This window comes from Petaurus breviceps, unplaced genomic scaffold (assembly GCF_028583685.1).
Source record: "Petaurus breviceps papuanus isolate PSGF00001 unplaced genomic scaffold, PetGlider_PUasm1.0 76, whole genome shotgun sequence".
NCBI classification, from domain to species: domain Eukaryota; kingdom Metazoa; phylum Chordata; class Mammalia; order Diprotodontia; family Petauridae; genus Petaurus; species Petaurus breviceps.
In genome coordinates, this window is record NW_027186473.1 from 4541502 (window position 1) to 4562075 (window position 20574).

General features: G+C 38.1%; 1 protein-coding gene across 1 annotated transcript in view; it reads right to left on the minus strand.

The window, feature by feature from the left end:
- Window positions 1-1841: 1841 nt before the first annotated feature.
- The window catches only part of YIPF7 (Yip1 domain family member 7), a 43963-nt gene continuing 25230 nt past the window's right edge, over window positions 1842-20574 (minus strand). Inside the window, exons 5-6 of the mRNA XM_069105025.1 lie at window positions 13154-13335; window positions 1842-2230 (exon numbers count right to left, since the gene is read on the minus strand). Of these exons, the coding sequence (XP_068961126.1) occupies window positions 2068-2230; window positions 13154-13335 (345 nt within the window). The 3' untranslated portion in view covers window positions 1842-2067. The remainder of the gene's footprint in view (window positions 2231-13153; window positions 13336-20574) is intronic.

The following is a 20574-nucleotide window of genomic DNA, read 5'->3' on the forward strand; positions in this document are numbered from 1 at the left end:
ATGGACTTAAAGCAATCAACAGGAGAAAAAGTACAATCAATTTACTGAGCCCCAAGATGATGGCCTCCTAGAGACTGATCCACCAAAGGAGAAAGAAGAAACATAAGAACAATTTAAAAATTATATATATATTAGTGTAGCATTTTATGTTGAACAATTTTTTCTTTGAATTGTTAATTAATTCAGTGCCCTTTTCATATAGAAAGACTAACAACTAAAGACTCTAATTAATTAAAATTTGGTATTTCAGTGAATTTGCAATCTCATCAATATGGACATTTCCTCTCTCAATGCAGATTGCAGTCCGGCCCCACTTTCTACTCCTTTACAATTTTTGTCCATGTTTTCCCATAGATCTTTCACAAAACTTCCTTGGAATCAAGCAATTCGCTTCTGCTCCAGGCATAAAGAAAGTACACATAGAAATAATGAATGAGCATCTCAATACATAGAGAAGTTCTAATTCTCCTTTTGTGCTTACATTGGGGAAAATTGTGTATGTTCTATTTGATATCTCTTCTATCCAATCCTCAAGGCACAGGTTTGATACTGCTATAATAAAGTGTTTTCTTTTACTCCTCCTTAAACAATACTTGGAAGGGAACGTATGGAAATGTGAGGAACCTCCCCCAAGGACACATTCAGCAGAAACTTTAAAATGCTTTGGATAGGAATAAGTGCCACTCCTCTCCTTGTCTCTACCCCTTAGGATCCTTCATTTCTTCCTAAGCTCAGATCAAATGCTACCTTCTATATGCTCTTTTTCTGATTCTCACACCCCTCTAGCTATTAATGCCTTTCCCCCCAAAAAAATTACCTTGAATTTATTTTCTAAGCACTTATTTTATATGAATTTATATGTTGCCTTGTTGTGTCTGGTTTTCCCCACAACTCCCCCACCCCCCAAGGAAGTGAGCAGACTGCCAGGTCAGCTCCACCCTTTCCCCAGTCAGCTCACCTGCATAGAAATGGGCAGGCTTCTGGGTCAGGCCGGGGAGTTTCGAGGTGTGTACTGACCAATCACTGCTTACGTAAGGTCCCCCCTTTATAAGCTAAGGTTCTGCCCCAGATCGGGGCTGTTGCAGGCTGCTACTGCTATTGCTGTATCTGAGATATGGATGGTGCCAGCTCAGCCTGCCACGTGGCCTGATCAGCCACATGGCCTTTTAATAAAGACTCCATTCTAAAATTAGTACTTGGGTCTTGCTCACATTAATCAAGATATAGTACTACAGCTTTCCCCTCTAGAATATAAACTCCATGAGGAAAGGACCCAATTCATTTTTGTCTCAAATTCCTAGTCACCTTGGCACATAACAGATATAATGCTGATATGATTGATAAGGATATCAATAGCCATCCTCTTATCCGGGCAACCATATTCCTGGCCATAGTCTGGGTTCCAATGTGAGCCTAATGAAATGTACAATACTGGTTGTCAATAAGAAGACTCAGAGAAGCCCATCTTCCATTCAAATTAAGAAGTTCATTTAATATGCACAAAGGAAAGGCCAAGATAGATTTCTATCCTATTTTTTTAACTATCTATAATACCTGTACTTTACACCTACCAGTATAAAGAAGCCTGTAAAGTATCACATATTTTTTTAATTCACATTGAATTAAGGACTGACCATATAATATGGAGAATTTCTTTAGTTTCTTAATTAATTTTCCATTGGACACTTTTAAGAAGCAAATAAATACTCTTAGTACATATAATTTTATTTAATACACAATTCTTCATGCATATTTCTAGTGAGTCAAGCAAGGTATAACTATATCCCAATTATATTATCTGCTTAAGAAGAGTTATGGGAAAAAATTCTTCAAAAGAGTCATTTTTATTTTATAATCATTTTATTTTTAGATCTCATTTCACAAGCAGAAAAGCAAAAATATCTTTCACCTGGAGAAGTTTCTTTACCATCTTTAAATGTTGCTCTGTTTCTCAATTTATTATTATCTATTCAGAGGTAAAGAAAATTCATATCATTAAAGTAAGTTAATCTTTTTCCAAAATACCTAGACATGCAAAGAACACACAATAAGATTACTCTGAATACATTAGAAAATAGTCAAGAGGGCAAAAAGTCCATAAAGCAAGGCACAAGGGTAGGCAACTAGAAGTTGCTGTCCTTCCATAGTCAGTGCTGAACTGAAGATTTTGGATGCAGATAGACTGCACCATCCAATGATGATCAGTGCTGCTATGGTCCCAATGGTACCCCTAGAAGTAAGAAAACTGGATGATTAACACTCATTAAGATGAAAGGAAGTCACAAATTCAGAGCCAAGAATCTTACTAAATCCAGCTGTAAGCCTTAGATTTTGGTAAAAAAAATCCCATCGAAACAGGAGAATCCTCCTGAAGCCACTCTCATCCTGCAGCTTTCAAGTCTCCACTTTCCATGACTTGAAGTACCTTATTATGACATCTATTAAAGCAGCTGTGTAATCAGATATAGTTCAGATATTGGCTCTAATTCTCTCTACTACCCCAATGCCCTCTCTCTAAGGTTGGGGCTGAATGTTTCCCTACTTTGAACATGAAGTGAATGGCTCAACTTTTAACTATTGCATTGGTGTATTGTCAGTATATGCAAATATGAATGTAAAGTTTGGGGGAGGAGGGATGGCTGCAACAAGGGAAAGCAGCTCCAAGAATCCTGTTGAATTATGCCCCAGCTCTCTCATTACACTTACCTACTCCAAGTCTAATTTTGCACTCATCAATTACCAGAGCAGTCCTACCATTAGTGACCTTAAATGGGCAAATTTACCTCTTAGAGTATCAATTTCCTCATCTGTAAAAGGAGGGGGAGAAACAATATAATATCTAAGTACCCTGGTAGCTCTAACAGTCTAGGATTCCATGAAAGGCTTGGTCAAATATTATACAGAGAGGAGACCATATGTGGTGGCAGCAAGGCAGTATTCTTGTAGCAACAAGACCCTGAATCTTGGTTACTCTGGAGAATTTAGGAATTGGTGGAGGAAGGGTTTCCTTTTTTAACCTGAAAAAGTATATTGTTCAGAATCACAAATCTTTACCATTGAAAGGGCCTTCAAGAAGTCAGGTGGAATTTTAAAAGTTCACCAGAAGATGGTGGAGTGAAAGCAGGAACTCACCTGAACTCCTCTGTGAACTCCTTCAGTAACCTCTAAAAAGTAAATCTGAATGGATTTTTGAGTGGCAGAAGCCATTGGAAGATGGTGAATGGAAGATTTTCACTCTAGGAAGGTGTGCTCATGGGATTGGGCAGGGGAAGTGCGGAGTGGAGGCTACACCAACACAGACCTGAGACCTGACCAGAGAGGAGCCAGAGTGAGCCCGGGCAAACTGATTCAGCCACCACAGGGCCAATTCTCAGACCTCTCACCATAGGATGGGGGATCTGCTGAAGGTGGGTAAGAGGAAGCACAGGGCTTGTGGCAGCAGCAGCTAATTCTGTGGCTACCAACCCACAGCCTTGATGTTCAAAAATCAACTACCTGAGCCCCTGGGAGCCAAGATGGCAGAGTAAACCCCAGCCACTCCACTCTCTCCCTAATACCCTGAAAACCCAGAGAATATTACCTCAGGGTAAAATACTGAAATAGCCCAACCTTAAGCAGGGTTGGGAGTCCTAGAGGAAGGCCATGGGTGTGGTTGTGCTGAGGCTAAGGTGCAGGGCAAGAGCTGTCCCAACAAGCGCCATCTCAGCTGACCAGCAGGAGATCCTGAATCCTAGGGGGGTGGAGGCAGAAAGCTCTAACACCAGAGCCCCAAGTGTGCCTTCACACAACCAGGGGAACCAGCAGACACCAGCATTGCCAGCCACCAGAAGCTGAGCTTGTCTGACTTTTCCCCTAGGGGCTGGGAGTTAGAATCCTGAAGCAACCAGACCACCCCTCCCCCACACCTTATACTGTGAGCTTCAGAGTAACCTTGAGGCAACTCAAAAAGCCCTGGCCCTGGCCTCAGTCTACACACCCAGAGGACACAGCACACAAAGTTAATAACCATACCCCTAGCTCCCAGCATAAGAAGCATGCTGCAGAGCCCTCTATACCCCAGAAGCAGAAATCCCCTTTAAAGGCCAGGAAATAGGCAATCACAATGGGAAAGCAGCAATTTGGAAGAACAAAGACTATTGAATCCTTTTATAGTGAGCGAGAAGAACCAAATACAAGAGGTCAGCTTTGAATCCATACCCAATTCTAAAACCTCAACAGGGAATATGAACTGGTCTCAAGACCAGAAAGCATTCTTGGTAGAGCTCAAGATGGATTTTAAAAGCGAAATTAGAAAGGTAGAAGATCAACTGACTGGTTATTTTAAAATTACACTTGCCAAAATAGAAAAAAAAAATTACTGAAGAAAACAGATCCTTAAAAAGTAAAAATTGTGAAATTGGAAAAGGGGTGCAAAATCTAACTGGAGAAAAGAATTCCCTAAAAACAAAATCTGAACATATGGAAAAGGAACTTCAAAAATTAATTTAGGGAGGTGGCTAGGGGATGCAATGAGTAAAGCGCTGGTCCGGGAGTCAGGAGAACCCAAGTTCGGTTCTGTCCTCAGACCCTTAACACCCACACAAAAAAAAACTAGCCATGGAACCTTGGGCATGTTACTTAACTCCAAATGCCCTCGAAAAGGCCAAAAAAATTAATTGAGGAAAATAATTCACTAAAAATTAGAAATCAGTCAATTTGAAGCTAATGACTCTATGAGGTATCAAGAATCAGTCAAACAAAACCTAAAGAATGAAAAATTAGAAGAAAATGTGGGATATCTCATTGAAAAAACAACTGACTTGGAGAACAGATCCAGAAGAGATAATCTAAGAATTATCAGTCTGAAAGCCAGGATGAAAAAAAGAGCCTGGACAACATCTTCCAAGAACTCATCAAGGAAAATTGCCCTAAGGCCCTAGAACCAGAGAGGGTAAAATAGTTATAAAAAGAATCCACTGGATACCTTCTGAAAGAGATCACAAATTGAAAACTCCAAGAACTATTATAGCCAAATTTCAGAACTATCAGATCAAGGATAAAATACTGCAGGCAGCAAGAAAGAAACAATTCAAATATTGTGGAACTACAGTTAGGGTCGCATAGGACCTACCAGCTTCTACATTAAAAGATCAGAGGGATTGGAATATGATATTTCATAAGGCAAAAGAACTCAGACTACAACCAAGGATCAACTATCCAGCAAAACTAAGCATAATCTTTCAGGCAAGAACATGGTCATTCAATGAAATAAGGGACTTCCAGACCTTCCTGATGAAAAAGCCAGAACTCAGTGGAAAATTTGATCTCCAAATACAAGACTCAAGAGAGACACAAAAAGGTCAACAGGGAAAAGACACATATACACATCCACACACACACATAACTTGTTATTCAATAAGAGCAACCTATTTACATCCCATAAGGGAAGGTGATACCTGTCAATATTGAGAATTGTATAATTATCATGACATCTAAAAGGTTTGTACATAGATAGTGGGTGTGAGTAAAAACTAACCAAAGTGATGATAACAACCCCTATTAAAGGGAGCAAAGGAACTGTAATGGGAGAAGAGGAAAGGAGGAGGGAGAAAAGGGTAAATTATGCCACACAAAGAGGCATAAAATATATTATAGTAGAAAGAAAGAAGAGAGGGAGATGAATATTTTATGAGCTTGAACCAAAACCATTGGTTTTGGTTCAAGGAGGGAATAACATAATAAGTTAAGTAGAGGATTCTAACATGAAAAGACACAAAAACCTATTATAATAGAAGGAAAGAAGGGAGGGGGAGGGACACTGAGATTTACTACTCTCATAGGTTTTGATTCAAGGAGGAAATAACATACCTTGTTAAGTATAAAAATCTATCATGCCCTACAGGCACTAGGAGAGGAAAGGGGAAAGAAAAGGGGTGGTTGTTAGAAGGGAGGGAAGAAGTAGTAAGGGGGAAGGGTAGGAAAAGGGATGGGGTTGATAGGGAGGGAATACTGAGGGAGGTGGTGGTCAAAAGGAAAACTCTTAAGGAGGTGAATTCATACATGAATAAAATAGAAAAAATGGAGGTCAATAAATTGGGCATGCAACTGAAAAATATAGAAAAAGAACAAATTGTAAATCCCCAAGTAAATACTAAATTAGAAATATTGAAAATCAAAGAAGAGATTAAGAAAATTGAAATTAAGAAAACTATTAAATTAATAAATAAAATTAAGAACTGGTTTTATGAAAAAAAAATAAAATTGATAGACCCTTTAGTCAATTTGCTGAAAACAAAAAAGGAAGAAGAAAACCAAATTACCAATATCAAAAATGAAAAGGGTGAATTAACCTCCAATGAAGAGGAAATTAAAACAATAATTGGGAATTATTTTGCCAAACTTCATGTCCATAAATTTTATAATCTTAGTGAAATATATGAATATTTACAAAAATATAAATTGCCCAGATTAACTGAAGAAGAAGTAGAATACTTAACCCCATCTCAGAAAAAGAAGTTGAATAAGTGTTGCAGCAAGCACCCCAGCATACCCAGGGTGGCTGCCAACACAGGTTCTTAGATCTGCTTTTCTAAAGGAAAGCAACTCAAAATGGGTTAACAATCTTGCTTTAATCAATCAAACATATCATTTACCTAGTTGAGGGGAAAAAGTCAGCACCCCAAACTTCAGAGTATATAGAGGTTACAAGCAGAAATTACAAGAAGACAGAGAAACAAACAGATCAAGCAGACAGGCCTCCAACTATCCAACCATTACACCTATACCTAGTTAATTACCAGAGAGAGAAGCATCAACATCTGGATTTTTCAAAGCTAGGGGGCTCAACGGCTGCCCAGAGTCTTGTCTGGTCAAATCACACAACACTTCTCAGTGAGCCCCAAAACAAAGCCTCACATCAGGATTTATATAGCCTTCTCCTGGCTCAGAGAATGTAACAACCTTATTGACTCACTGGCCAATCACAAAGTATCTCCTGAAAAACAAGGATATAAAATAAACCTATATAAATCTGAGGCATTTCTATACTTTACTAATGAAGTCCAAAAGCAAGAAATAGAAAAAGAAATTTCATTTAAAGTTACTGTGGACACTATAAAATATTTGGGAATCTGCCTGCCAAAACAAACCCAGGAACTATATGAACACAATTATGAAACACTTTTCAAACAAATAAAATCAGATCTAAATAATTGAAAAAAACTTCAGTTTCTCATGACTAGGTTGAGCTAATATAATAAAAATGACAATTTTACCCAAATTAATTTACCTATTTAGTGCCATACTATAATGGGAATGCAAATTTAAAGATCTTCCCTGCCCCTAGGCTAAAGTGCACCTGGAGCCTGGGGTGGGAGGCTTGTTTTTCAGTAGATACTTCTTGATTGGCCAGTGGGTCAATAAGGTTGTTACATTCTCTGAGCCAGGAGAAGGCTATAGAAGCCCTGATGTGTAGCTTTGTTTTGGGGCTCACTTTGAGAAGTGTTCTGTGATTTGATATGGATTCTGGGAAGCCGTTGTCCACAGCCCCCTGGCTTTGAAAAACCCAGACGTTGAAACCCAGATGTTGTTTGGTATGGATGTAATGGTTGGACAGTTTGGAAATCTGTCTACTTGATCTGTTTCTCTGTCTTGATAATTCTGTCTGTATACTTTGAAGTTCGGGGTGCTGACCTCTTTCCCCTGAACTAGGTAAATGATACATCTATGACTGATTAAAGTAAGCTTGTTAACCCATTTTGAGTTGCTTTCCTTTATCAAAGCAGATCCAAGAACCTGTATTAGCAGCAAACCTTGGGGATGCTGGGGTGCATGCTGCTACACATACAAATAAATCTACCAGAAAATTATTTTATAGAGCTAGAAGAAATAGTAACAAAATTCATCTAGAAGAATAAAAGGTCCAGAATTATCAAGGGTACTAATGAAAAGAAATGCTAGGGAAGGTGGCCTAGCCACAACAGATTTTAAACTGTATTATAAAGCAGCAGTCATCAAAACTACTTGGTACTGGCTGAGGAATAGAATGGTGAATCAGTGGAATAGATTAGGTACAGGAGACAGCAGTCAATGACAATAGTAATCTACTGTTTGACAAAGCCAAAGACCATAGCTTCTGTGATAAGAATTAACTATTTGACGAAAACTGCTGGGAAGACTGGAAAATTGTATGGCAGAAATTGGGCATAGACCAATATCTTACAACATATGAAAAAATGCTTTAAATCACTAAATTAGAGAAATGCAAATCAAAACAACTCAGAGGTACCACACCTTACCAATCAGACTGGCTAAGATGACAAAAAAGGAAAATGATAAATGCTGGAGAGGATGTGGAAAAATTGAAACCCTAATGCATTGTTGGTGGAGTTGTGAACTGATCTAACCATTCTGTAGAGCATTTTGGAACTATGTCCAAAGGGCTATAAAAAGGTGCATACCCTTTGACCCAGCAATACCACTTCTAGGGCTGTTTCCTAAAGAAATTATACAAGTGGAAAGAAGACCTGTTTGCACAAAAATATTTATAGCAGCTCTTTTTGTGGTGGCAAAGAATTGGAAATCAAGGGGATGCCCATCAATTGGGGAATGGCTAAACAAGTTGTGGTATATGAATGTAATGGAATACTACTGTGCTATAAGAAATGAGGAGCAGATGGACTTCATATTTACCTGGAGAGACTTATATAAACTGATGCTGAGTGAGAAGAGCAGAACCAGGATAACTTTGTACACAATTACAGATACATCATATGTGTGATTACTAACTTTGATAGACTGGGCTCCTTTCAGCAATTCAAGGTTATAAAACAACTCCAAAAGACTCATGATGGAAAGGGATATCCACATCCAGAGAAAAGAACCTTGGAGTTCGAATGCAGATTGAAGCCAACTACTTGCTCTATCTTTTGCATTTTGTTTTCTTTCATTCTTTCTTTCTCATTGTTCACTTCATTGATTATAATTCTTCTTTACAACCTGATTAATGTTTAATGCCAAGGTATTTGTAGAGCCTATGTCAGATTGTACACCTGGGGCGGGGGGGGGGGGGGGGAGAGAAAGGGGGATAAAATTTGGAACTCGTAGGATTGTGAAACTGAATGTTGTAAACTAGAAGTAGATAAACAAATTTAATTAAATAAAATTGAAGGAAGAAAAAGAACTCAGGTGGTCCAGGATTCAGGCTGTTATAGTAGATTGTTAGCTCCTGGAGGGCGATGGCTGTTTTTGTTTTGTCTCATATGCCTATGCCTTAATATGGTGCCTTGTACATTTGGAGGAAGGAGGGTTTCAGACCTTTGATTTCATTGCTGTAGTAGAGAATTCCAAGTGAAGAAATTTCCTTTACCAATTCATACAAGAATGTGTCCTGAAATTTTATAGCTTTAGAAAGTTGCCTGAGTCACTGAGAGCTGAGGGGACTTTCCCAGAATGACACAACCAATATATGACAGACCTAGAATCTGTATCCAAGTTTACAAGCTCTCTATGCACTCCTCCACGCTATATCTCTTGCCCATAGGAAACATTTATCACAAGCATGCTGAGTTGAATTGAATTGACTTATTATCCTTATTTCATAGATCTCCTGCTATATTCCTATTCTATTATATGGTAAAAGTGACCCTGGGCTCTTGAAAAGCAGACTAGCAAATTAGCAATTCTTACAGGTCTGACCAAGGGGGAAAGGCTTTAGTATCGACCTGATGATAAGGATTGTATGCCTTCTTTTCAAGGAGCAGCCTAACTATGTTTGGGGGGAAAAACAAACCAAAACAAAATCTAAGTTTAAAAGGTTAGGCTAGGTACAGGGTGATTAATTTTTCAGCTATGGTAACTCTTCAAAAGCACCTACCAAATGATGGAGTGATGTTGATCTGCATGAGGGCACACTTAAAAAAAAAAAGCCAGGGGCCTTTAAAGAAAATATTAAAACATTTTACAGATGAGACAATATGAAAGCCCCAAATGATAAGGTGACTTGCTCCAAGGTCACACAATCAGTAAGCAGTGTGGTGTTGAGAGGCAGGGGACTGAAGGGGAGCTCAAATGTCTTGTCTTTCTGGTAGAACACAAGCTCCTTGAATGCAGGGTGTGTTCCCAATGCCTAGCATAGAGCTCAGCAATTAATAAATGCATGTTGCTCGAATCATTGATTGTCATTTATTCACTATTTCCTTGTCTCTCTTGGTTTTCTGAGGATACGAAGAGATGGCTTGGAATGTTATTTAGTATGTGGGAGTAGCAGAGCTTCCCTATATTTCTACACCAGCAAAAGCATTTTTGAAATCTATTGTGAAACACTGTTTAGACTAATATGTTCTTAGACCCTGTGCCTATCAAAAACATTTTAAAATACTACAATAAACATTACATGTTGGTTCAATCAAAATCAATTAAGAATAATTTCTATAGTAATTTATTTTACTGATTTCCTAAATGAAATTATAAAATGATACCTGATTATTTAGTGCAGTTAATATAATCATGGAGGGCACTTGAAAGTGTTTCTAGCTTAATGGTTTTAGGGACTAGATTTGTTTGTTGTTTAATTATAGTCATTCACAATTTAACCACTAAAACCTAATGACCAAAGCACTAAATTACAATAACTTAGAAAAGGCAAGATTGTTATCCTAAACTCAGATACTTTAAAAATCTACTGATATTTTACAACTATCTACTACATTTGATATTCTTGGCTTAAATCTCAACTTTGCTTAGAATGATAAACAAATGTTAGAACAATTCCCCTTTAAAAAAGAGTTTTGTCAATATATACAATGACAATAATAATGCAAATGAAAACAACACTAAAAGGAAGTTGAATGTTGATTAATTTTGTCTGTTCTTAGTCCCTGAGAATTGATCCTGAAACATTACTCCCTCTTCTCAGTAGAAAGAAGGGAGATGACAGAGAAAGAAGTTTGTTATAACTTATCTATAAGTTTTGGTCTCTGTGTCAGGTTTGGTTAAATGTTTTTCCTTGTTACAAAGGAGGATTCAGTGTTGAGAGGTGGAAGTTGGAGAGAAATACATTTGGTTTTAAAATAAACAAAAAAAAACCCAGTAAATAAAATGTTTAAAAATAGAAATAAACAAATGACAGTTTTGCTAAGATGGCCCTAAAGACTACCCGTTAAGAGATTTTGATCCATTACTTCACTCCTGGTTCTCAGTTTCTTCATCTGAAAAATGAGTGGTTTGAACTATCAGGGCTCCACCAGGGATCTTAGCTTGAGGTATATGGCTAGATTTCAGAGAGTTCATGAACTGAGATTAAAAAAAAAATTACATCTGTCTTCTTACTAACCTCTAGCTGAAATTTAGTATTTCCTTCTATTATGAATATAGACAACAAACCACAGTAGTACTGGGAATCACTAGACTGCCAAAGAAGTCCATGACACAAAAAGGTTGAGAACTATTAGAGTAGATTTTTAAAGCTTCTTCTCACTCTAACATTCTATGACTGTTAAACTCTTTTCTAAACAAGAAAAAAAAACTGGACCAACTTTTTAAAGGGCATAATATATCATAGTATAACCTCTTTTCATTAGCATGCTTGGGTTCATGCAGATGAACCATATCAGGTTGGCTTTTAGGGCATCCAACCATTCAACCACCTCTTGTTTCACTGCAGTGTGTTCAGGAAGAGATAAAGCCCTTGATGCTAATACCTGAAGAACACCCGTCCTTCTTCCCCCCCCCCCCACACACATTCTTTAAATTGAATAAAAAAGAGAAAAAGTGACCCTAGCCTCCAATTCTTGAATGTTCATTCCACAACAGATTAACCAGGATTTTCTCCAACTAATTCAATTATACTTAAAACAATGTCATCAGTGATATGTGAGAGGGCTTTTAAAGGCAAAAGTAAATGATGAGTTTCCCAGACTTTTGTTCTTTATTTTGCCCTTTACCAAGTTACTCTGAGATTCCCCACACACCCCCATTTGATGATCAGTGAAAAGAAATGCCAATGGAGACTCTGCCTATTGACATAGGCAAAACACCTGCTTCTAGGATGACTTAACTTCTACATGGCTTTGGATTTTGGCAGGCAGAAGACGACAAAGTGGTACAGGCATATTCATAGTCTGGGACAATGTTGAAGTGACTTGATATAATACCTACACCATCATTAAGTGCTTCAGAATTGCAAATATGAAGGCCTTAGTGACAAAGATGAAAATGAATTTCATATTTTTAAAAATGTGATTTTTTAGTTTCAAAACTTCAAGGATCTATGCTTTTTTGCTAGTGTGCCACCTTCAACCAACAAAGCTTGTGAACTCTCTATGACTATCTTTGAGAATTGCTGTGACTGAAAAAAATCATCATTGAGCCTTATGATAACCCTGATATTGTAGGTGTTGATACCCCCATTTTTACAGATTTAGAAATGGAGGCTCAGAGTTTAAGTGTCATGCCAAGGATCATAGTAGTAAATATCTGATGTGGCATTGGAACCGAGTTTTCCTGACTCTAAATCCAATACATGACACACTATGCCTCACTATCTCTCACAACCTATGATCACTTCCACTCATGATGAGGTGTTAGAGTAAGACTTTCTCCTTATATTGAGCCAAAATCTGCCTCTGTACTAATAATAGCACCTTCCACTTATATCATTCTTTATAGTTGACAAAGCATATATATCCCACAGTGTATTTATCACAAAGTCACAATGTCCCCTTCAGTGTTACTGGGAAGTCTTTACGAAGTCGTGCTGAGATAGATCAGAGTTACTCTTCTCTCCGGTAGTAAAATTGCCTGGGAGCCCAGACAATTTGTCAATGTTCACAAAGCTCTTATTTTTAAAAAATCAAACAAGTGAATGTTTTGTTTGTAGTCATCATACTACCCAAGGCACCAGTTCATATTAAGAGCCAGTAGCTTACAGGATGACAACTTAAAAGGTGCCCAGGTTTAAAGAAAAACTGGGATTTTTAAAAAAAGTTACAGAGTTGGATAATGCACCTGAGACCAACACTGACCTACTTTTCCCTCTTTTTGAACCTTTTTAATAACCATAGTTCTACCAATCCCACAACTAAAATGTCCAGAAGCAGGAAACAGCTGCTCTGGTATGCCACTGTCTTAGCTGAGATTGTGCTTGTGGGGTCAATTAGCACACACAGGTACTTACTGCAATGAGAAGAACACAGCACAGCTGGACAGGATGACCATGGGGAGCAGGCAGTAACCCAGCACGCTTGCCACACATCCATATGACACTCCTGAAGTGCTCATCAGGTTCAGTAAAGCATGAATCCCAAGGCACCCAATTGCACTCATGCCATACACATAGCCAAACTGAACTTTTCCCGCCTGAAAGAAATGGAAATATCACAACTTAATCACATAAGCAAACACAAGCCACCAAGAGGAAATTCAGATGGCAAGGAAGGGGGAGGATATTTTAAAGCTGGCTCACTGCTGGCTCTCATTTCTGCAGGACTGTCCTTCGGGAATCTAGGGAATTCAGCTACTGGAAAAAGCATTATTTACAAAATATTGCACATTTCTCTACTTAGCCTTTGGGGACTGTGGTTGGGAGGGGTTTGCTGATGCACAGAACATTGTGGAGTTACTAGAGCATTGCAGAAACTTCAATGAACTAGACGCTTTGTGAAGGCTGCCTTTATTCATATGTGATCAGAAATCATCTACTAGTGTTTATAATACAAAAGTGACCAAATTAATTTTTTTTATAGAACCTGAGAGCTGGGAAGGACCTCAGAAACTATGCAGTTCAACCTGTATCTAACTTTCTACAATATGACCAACCACTGGTCATCTAGTCTTTGTTTGAAGGCTTCCAGAGAAATGGAACACCCTATACCTCCTGAAACAACCTGTTCCACTTCTGGTCAGCTCTTGTCACGATATTTTTTCCTTAAATCAAACCTAAATGTATCTAAATGTATATCTTCTACGTGATAGTTTTTCAAATACTTGAAGACAACAATAATATCCCTCATGAGTCTTTTTCAGGCTCAACATCTCCAGTTCCTTTAGCTAATCATTGTATCACCTGCTCTCTAGTCCCTTAACCATCCTGGTTACCCTCTTTTGGACATGCACCAATTAATCTGTGCCTTTGCTAAAATATGGTGCAGGAAGTACGGGATATTTCAGAACTCTTACCACAATCATCTTGGACATTATGATTCTCTTAAAGTATCCCCATAGCATTACCCCAAGAATAGAAACTTAGATTTATCCTCTTTAAATTTTGTCTTCCTCACTTCATCTCATTGTTCTTTCCCATCAAGATATTTTTAGATCCAACTTCTGTCAGCCAGTGTATTAGTTATTCTTCCAAGTTTTGTCTTCTGCCATCTAAAAATTATGCCACTTGTGTTTTCATTCACATCATTATTTAAAAGGTTAAACAGGAGAGTTTCACGGATATATTCCTAGAGCAAATCCTAGAAACCTCCCTCCAACTTGACATAGACCCAGTTTTACCCTCTGGGGCCCACCAGAGAAAGTAACTAAATTAGTGCCAAATCATGTAGCTCACATATCTAACCATTTTTAATCACCACAGAAAGCTTTGTCAAATGCTTTGCTGAAATTTAAGTATATCATGTGTATAGCATTCCTTTGAAGTAAAAGACTATTAACCCTGTTATAAAATAAATGAGGTTAATCTGTTATGACCTATTCTTGATGAAGCCATGCAAGCTTTTAGTGATCAGTGCTTCCCTTTTTTAAGCACTCACCTACTATCCTCTTAATAATGTGTTATGGAATATTTCCAGGAATAAAAGTCAAGCTTATTGGATAATACCTAATGATCTCTAGCCTCTTCCCTTTAAAAACAATTGGGAAAACATTTGTACTTTTCTAATCCTGCAACATCTTTCCCACTCTCTAAGATATTTTAGAAAGCACTAACAGTAGCTCAGTCATCATTTCTGGTGGTTCATTCAGGTCTCTAGGATATAATTAATCTAAGTCTGAGTGTGTGAATTTATTGAGGGTAGGTAGCTAGATGCTGCATAATTGTCATTGCACTTATGACTGTTCACCAACTACAGAACCCCGGGAGTGGCAACACTCCCAATTCTAGTCCAGCCCCCACAACAGGCATCTGGAGAAACAACCCCTGTAGAGAAGGGGCCAGAATTAGGTTCAACTGGCAGTTCCCCTTTTTTATTACTACCTTTTAAAATATAGGATAAACACAAATGCAACTCACAAATTCATTGGCTATTTTTCCTTCAATAGAGAAAGAGCATCAGCAGGATGTCCAGATTAATGAAGTGCTTATCATTATAATGCCGTGCCTCTGTTCTAAGTTTGTGATGTTTCCAAACTCTTCATCCAATTCTTCTTGTCTAGGTGGTCTGTAGTATAGCCCTCTCACAACATTACTTTTCTTTTCTTTCCTTGGATCCTCACTGAAGTGATCTCCACTGGGCTTTACCCCATATTTTTCTGGATTTCCTCATATGGCTACATGTTATTAATGTTAATACCATCATATAACCTTTTGAATTTTATCTAATTTGTTCCTTTTGAATAAGGTATTTGCACAGAGCTAAATTCTAGTCATGCAGGGTGGCTAGGTGATGAAGTGAATAGAGCACAGGCCCTGGAGTCAGAAGGACCTGGGTTTAGATTTGGCCTAAGACACTTAACACAAAATATAGCTGTGTGACCTTGGGCAAGTCATTTGACCCCAATTCTCTCCAAAAAAGAAAAAGTAAAAACAATTCTAGTCATGAGCTACATACCACCATTTTCTTTAATACCTAGATGGTCAAATTTGCCTCTTTATATTAGGATCTCTAGTTCACACTTATTATCAATGAATTACTTATTCACATATAGGCATCTGATACTAAGTGTTTTACTGTTGGCTCTTTTCTTGAAAATTGTCTTCTGTGAAGTACCAGGTTTCTCACAGATAGAGAGGTAGATATAGAAGTGTATGTCTGTATATGTATGCAGACACACACAAATATGTGTGTATACACATATGTATATATGCATATACATCTATACAGAGTGGTAGGTTCAATATAAATGTATATAGATTTGTCCAATTTATATGAAAAGTTTGATATTCCCCCTTCCTTTTTAATTTAAAGTCCTCTTGATTTGACTCATAAGATTCTGGTAAATATATTTTCTGAGTCTTGTTAGATGCAAACCAAGATGCCAATTATTTATATATTTTTAGCCATTGTCTAGAAATTCAAATCCCATACTAAGGTATCTTCTTTCTAATCTTCCATTTTATTCAGAATCCCCTAATTCCAACTACCAAAAACAATGAAAACAATATCTCTACCCCTGACACCTTCATGGTTTTTTGTTGGTGCTTTATTCTACAGAAATTCATAATTTAAACAAACCTTGTTAATTTCCTTATTGTGGTATCATTTATCCCCACTATTAATTTCTAGAAAGATTAGTAGAAAGAAGTCATCATAAGTTTTGATGATTCTTGGAAGGCATACCACCACCATCACCATCCCATCCCAGATACCTGAAACAGCAAAAAAAAAAAAAGATTTCTCTGTGGCCTATCCCAGGTTATCAATAGCTACCATGATATCAACTCACTACTCTTCTTTCTCTGAACATTATTGCTTAAGCTCTTAACTGATGCCATCTGGAGATCCACATCATTATTTCTTGGATCACAAAAACATTCTTCCTCCAGGGATGGCCCAACTTCTCCTTTTCAGGAAGGGTTTCATTCTTATTATACAGCTTCAAATAATCATGGACTCTTCTTCTTTCCTTTTTATTGAGTGTCATATTCTTTGACCCTCTGCCTGCCTGATACAGGTGAGAATTTCCCTCAGTTTTTTTATATAATCTTCTTTTTTTTCTCTATGAATCATCTCTTTCTTTATTACAAGGACATTTAATTCTCTCTGATAACTTGGATGGCAGAAATTCTTCCAGACCTTTCACTTTTTCTCCAGTTTGCACTTTGGACATGCATTAGTGTTATAGGACAGAAACAATGTCTGTTATATAACACTGTTCATGATCCATAGTAAAATTCTTCATGGCCCTTATAACTGCTTTAAGCCCATCTTTTCAATACCAACATTCTTCTGGTCAAGCTTCAATGATTGCAAATAATGGAATACAACAGTCTCTAAAGAATTAAAGTTAAGTGCTTACCTCTTAATTTTAATTGGTTTTTTTTTATATCATCCCTTCATATTCAAGTCATCCTGTGCCCTCTCTTGATGTATACATATACACCTATACACACATGTATATACAACATACACCCACCTATACATACACATGTGTGTATATGTATATTCTCTTCAACTATCCTAATGCTGAGAAAAGTCTCATGGGTTACAAATAATGTCTTTCCATGTGGGAATGTAAATAGTTCAACTTTAATAAGTTCCTTGTAATTTCTCTCTCCTTTTTACCTTTTCATGCTTCTCTTGCTTCTTGTGTTTGAAAGTCAAATATTCTGTTCAGCTATGGTCTTTTTATCAAGAATGCTTTAAAGTCCTCTATTTCATTGAATATCCATTTTTCCCCTGAATTATTTGTAATGCCATGCACAGAAGCTTTCCAGAAGAAATGGTACTGTGAACAGCTTTTTTAAGGTTCTGATTACTCAGTATAGTGATCACTCTATTCCATAAAAAAAGCAAAACATCCATGGAAAATCAAGGTACAGCATAATTCAAAACATAGCATTCATCATATTGCAACTTATCACAGAAAATCACAATATAATATTCACAACATAGTCTCAAAGTAAAATAGTCACTCTTAAGTTAACTCAATCAGTCACTTATCAGTAGTATCAAAGCACATGGTCAAAGTCTTCCACTCTTGGTGGCAAAGTCTTGATTAACTCAATTAGTCACTTATCAGTAGTGTCAAAGTCTTCTACTCATGGGGCAAAGTCTTGATTAACTCAATCAGTCGTTTATCAGTAGTTTCAAAGTACAATAGTCAAAGTACTCAAAGTACAATCAGTCACTATTCAGCAAAGTCTTACTAGGTATCCTACACAAAACTCTCTACCCCTTAGGTCACTAGTAAACTATAATTCCATAATTACTCAGTACCCAAGGAGAGGTCTTTTAATCTTTACTTGGGGCCCATTCTCAGATTCCCTGGATCCCCTTCCATGGTCCCAGATTCTACCTGGATTCACCAGACTATCACTTGGGTTCAATGGCAGATAGCTCCCAATTCCTTGACCAGCTCTCTGGGCAGTTCCTGCTCCCCAATGAAATTTACAGGGTCTGGTCCATGTCAGCTCCTTTACCATTTCTGCTCCAGGAAATTCAAGGCTCAACAAGCCACAAACAAAATCTCAGCATCCCAGTTATGCTTCAGTCACCTGGGTTCCTGGCTCCTGGCTCCAGCTCGTGGCTCTAGCCTCCTGGCTCCTGGGATCCTGTTCAGAAGAAGCTCCATCACCACAAGTTATCAGGACTCAGTTCTTCATTCTTCTGTAGCTGCTCTGCCACCAGATCTCGGTCTCAAGGAAATTCTGACTGTGCTAAGGCTTTTCTTATATACACAGTATTACCTACTTCCTTCAGCCAACCCCTTCCTGTTATGTCAGTAACAGGAGACAGGAGTTCATACCTTCTGTTCCCCCAATCAGAGGCTTGATCAGTTACTAAGTGTTAAGTACCTGCTACTTTTGCCAACACAAAAGGATCTTCAAATTCAAAATTACATTACCATTACAGTATTATACTCAGTTTTGCTGGGTAGGTGATTCTTGGTTTTAGTCATAGCTCCTTTGACCTCCAGAATATCATATTACAAGTCCTTCAATCCCTTAATGTAGAATCAAATTGTTACTTCCTGACTGCTTATAATATTCCCTCCTTGACCTGAGAACTCTGGGATTTGATTATAATATTCCTAGGAGTTTTCTTTTGGGGATCTTTTTCAGGAGATGATCAGTGAATTCTTTCTGTTCTATTTTACTCTCTGGTTCTAGAATATCAGGGCAATTTTCCTTGATAATTTCTTGAAAAATGATGTCTGGGCTCTTTTTTTGATCATGGCTTTCAGGTAGTTAAATAATGTTTAAATTATCTTTCCTGGATCTATTTTCCATGTCAGTGGTTTTTCCAATGAGATATTTCACATTGCCTTATATTTTTTCATTCTTTTAGATCTGTTGTATAATTTCTTATAAAGTTATTAGCTTCCATTTGCTCCAATCTAATTTTGAAGGAATTATTTTCTTCAGTGAGCTTTTGAACTTCCTTTTCCATCTGGCCAATTCTGATTTTTAAGGTATTCTTCTCCTCCTTGGCTTTTTGGGCCTCTTTTTCCATTTGAGTTAGTTTATTTTTTAAGGTGCTATTTTCTTCAGTAATTTTTGGGTCTCCATTAGCAAGCTGTTGACTTGTTTTTCATGATTTTCTTGCAACACTCTTATTTCTCTTCCCAATTTTTCCTCTACTTCTTTTACTTGATTTTCAAAATCCTTCCTGAGCTTCTCCATGGCCTTTGACCGGTTCATATTTTTCCTGGAGGTTTTTGATGCAGGAGTTTTGACTTTATTATCTTCTTCTGGTTCTATGTTTTGATCATCTTTGTCCAAAGAAAAATTCTACAGTCTGATTTCTCTTCCTCTGTTTATTCATTTTGCCACCAATTACTTGACTTATAAGTTCTTTGCCATGCTTCCAGAGTAGAAAGTGCTATGTCCCAAATTTCTGGGGTTTTGCACAGCTATTGTCAGAACTTCATCTAGGCACTTGCCTCAGAACCATGAGAAGGATGCCCTCTCCACAGCCACCACAAGTTCTGCCATGCTAGTGCTCCTCACTCCAGGACTGCCACCCAAGACTGCAATCCATATCCAAGCAGGGAAAAGCAAGAGAATACTGCCTCAATGCCAGCAAAGAGATTTCTGCATTTGCCCTCTGATAAGTTGCTTGGTCCCCCCAACATTTGTAGGCCTGGAGCTCCAGAAGCAGCCATGCTGAAAGTTGCTTGGTCCCCCAACATTTGTAGGCCTGGAGCTCCAAAAGCAGCCATGCTGCAGCCACTGCCACCTCTGTGTATCAGCAATGCCATATTCACAATGCCTATGGAGATTACAAATATGCTGATATAATTATCCATTACAAAATACGTCATGCTTGCCATATGGGGAAATAAACTAGAAAATTTATTAAGATACCAAAAGACTGAGTCCCAAAACCAGAAAGTGAAAGCCATCAGAGTAGTTATGATATTGGCACAGGTAGATAATGTAGAAAGCACCCACATTTTCAAGCCTTTAAAACAGAACAGGCTACCTCAGGCAAAGGTCCTCCTCTCCCCATGCACAGCAACCACGCAGCGTCCTGGAAGCGTGCTCCCAGCAGCTCCGGCCCCTGGCAGTCCTCAGCAGGAGTCCTTAGCAGAAAGGGCTCAAAAAGGGCTTTGCGCTGCCGCTGCCTCTGCTGCTGCTGCCGCCGTCACCACCACCACCAGCCACCGCAGGAATGCTAGCTTGGTTTCCGCTTCCTCTTGCTCCGCCCCTTCCTGCTACGTCAGCAAGTCCAATGGGGCATGGAAGATCTTTAAATCCCATAACCCTTA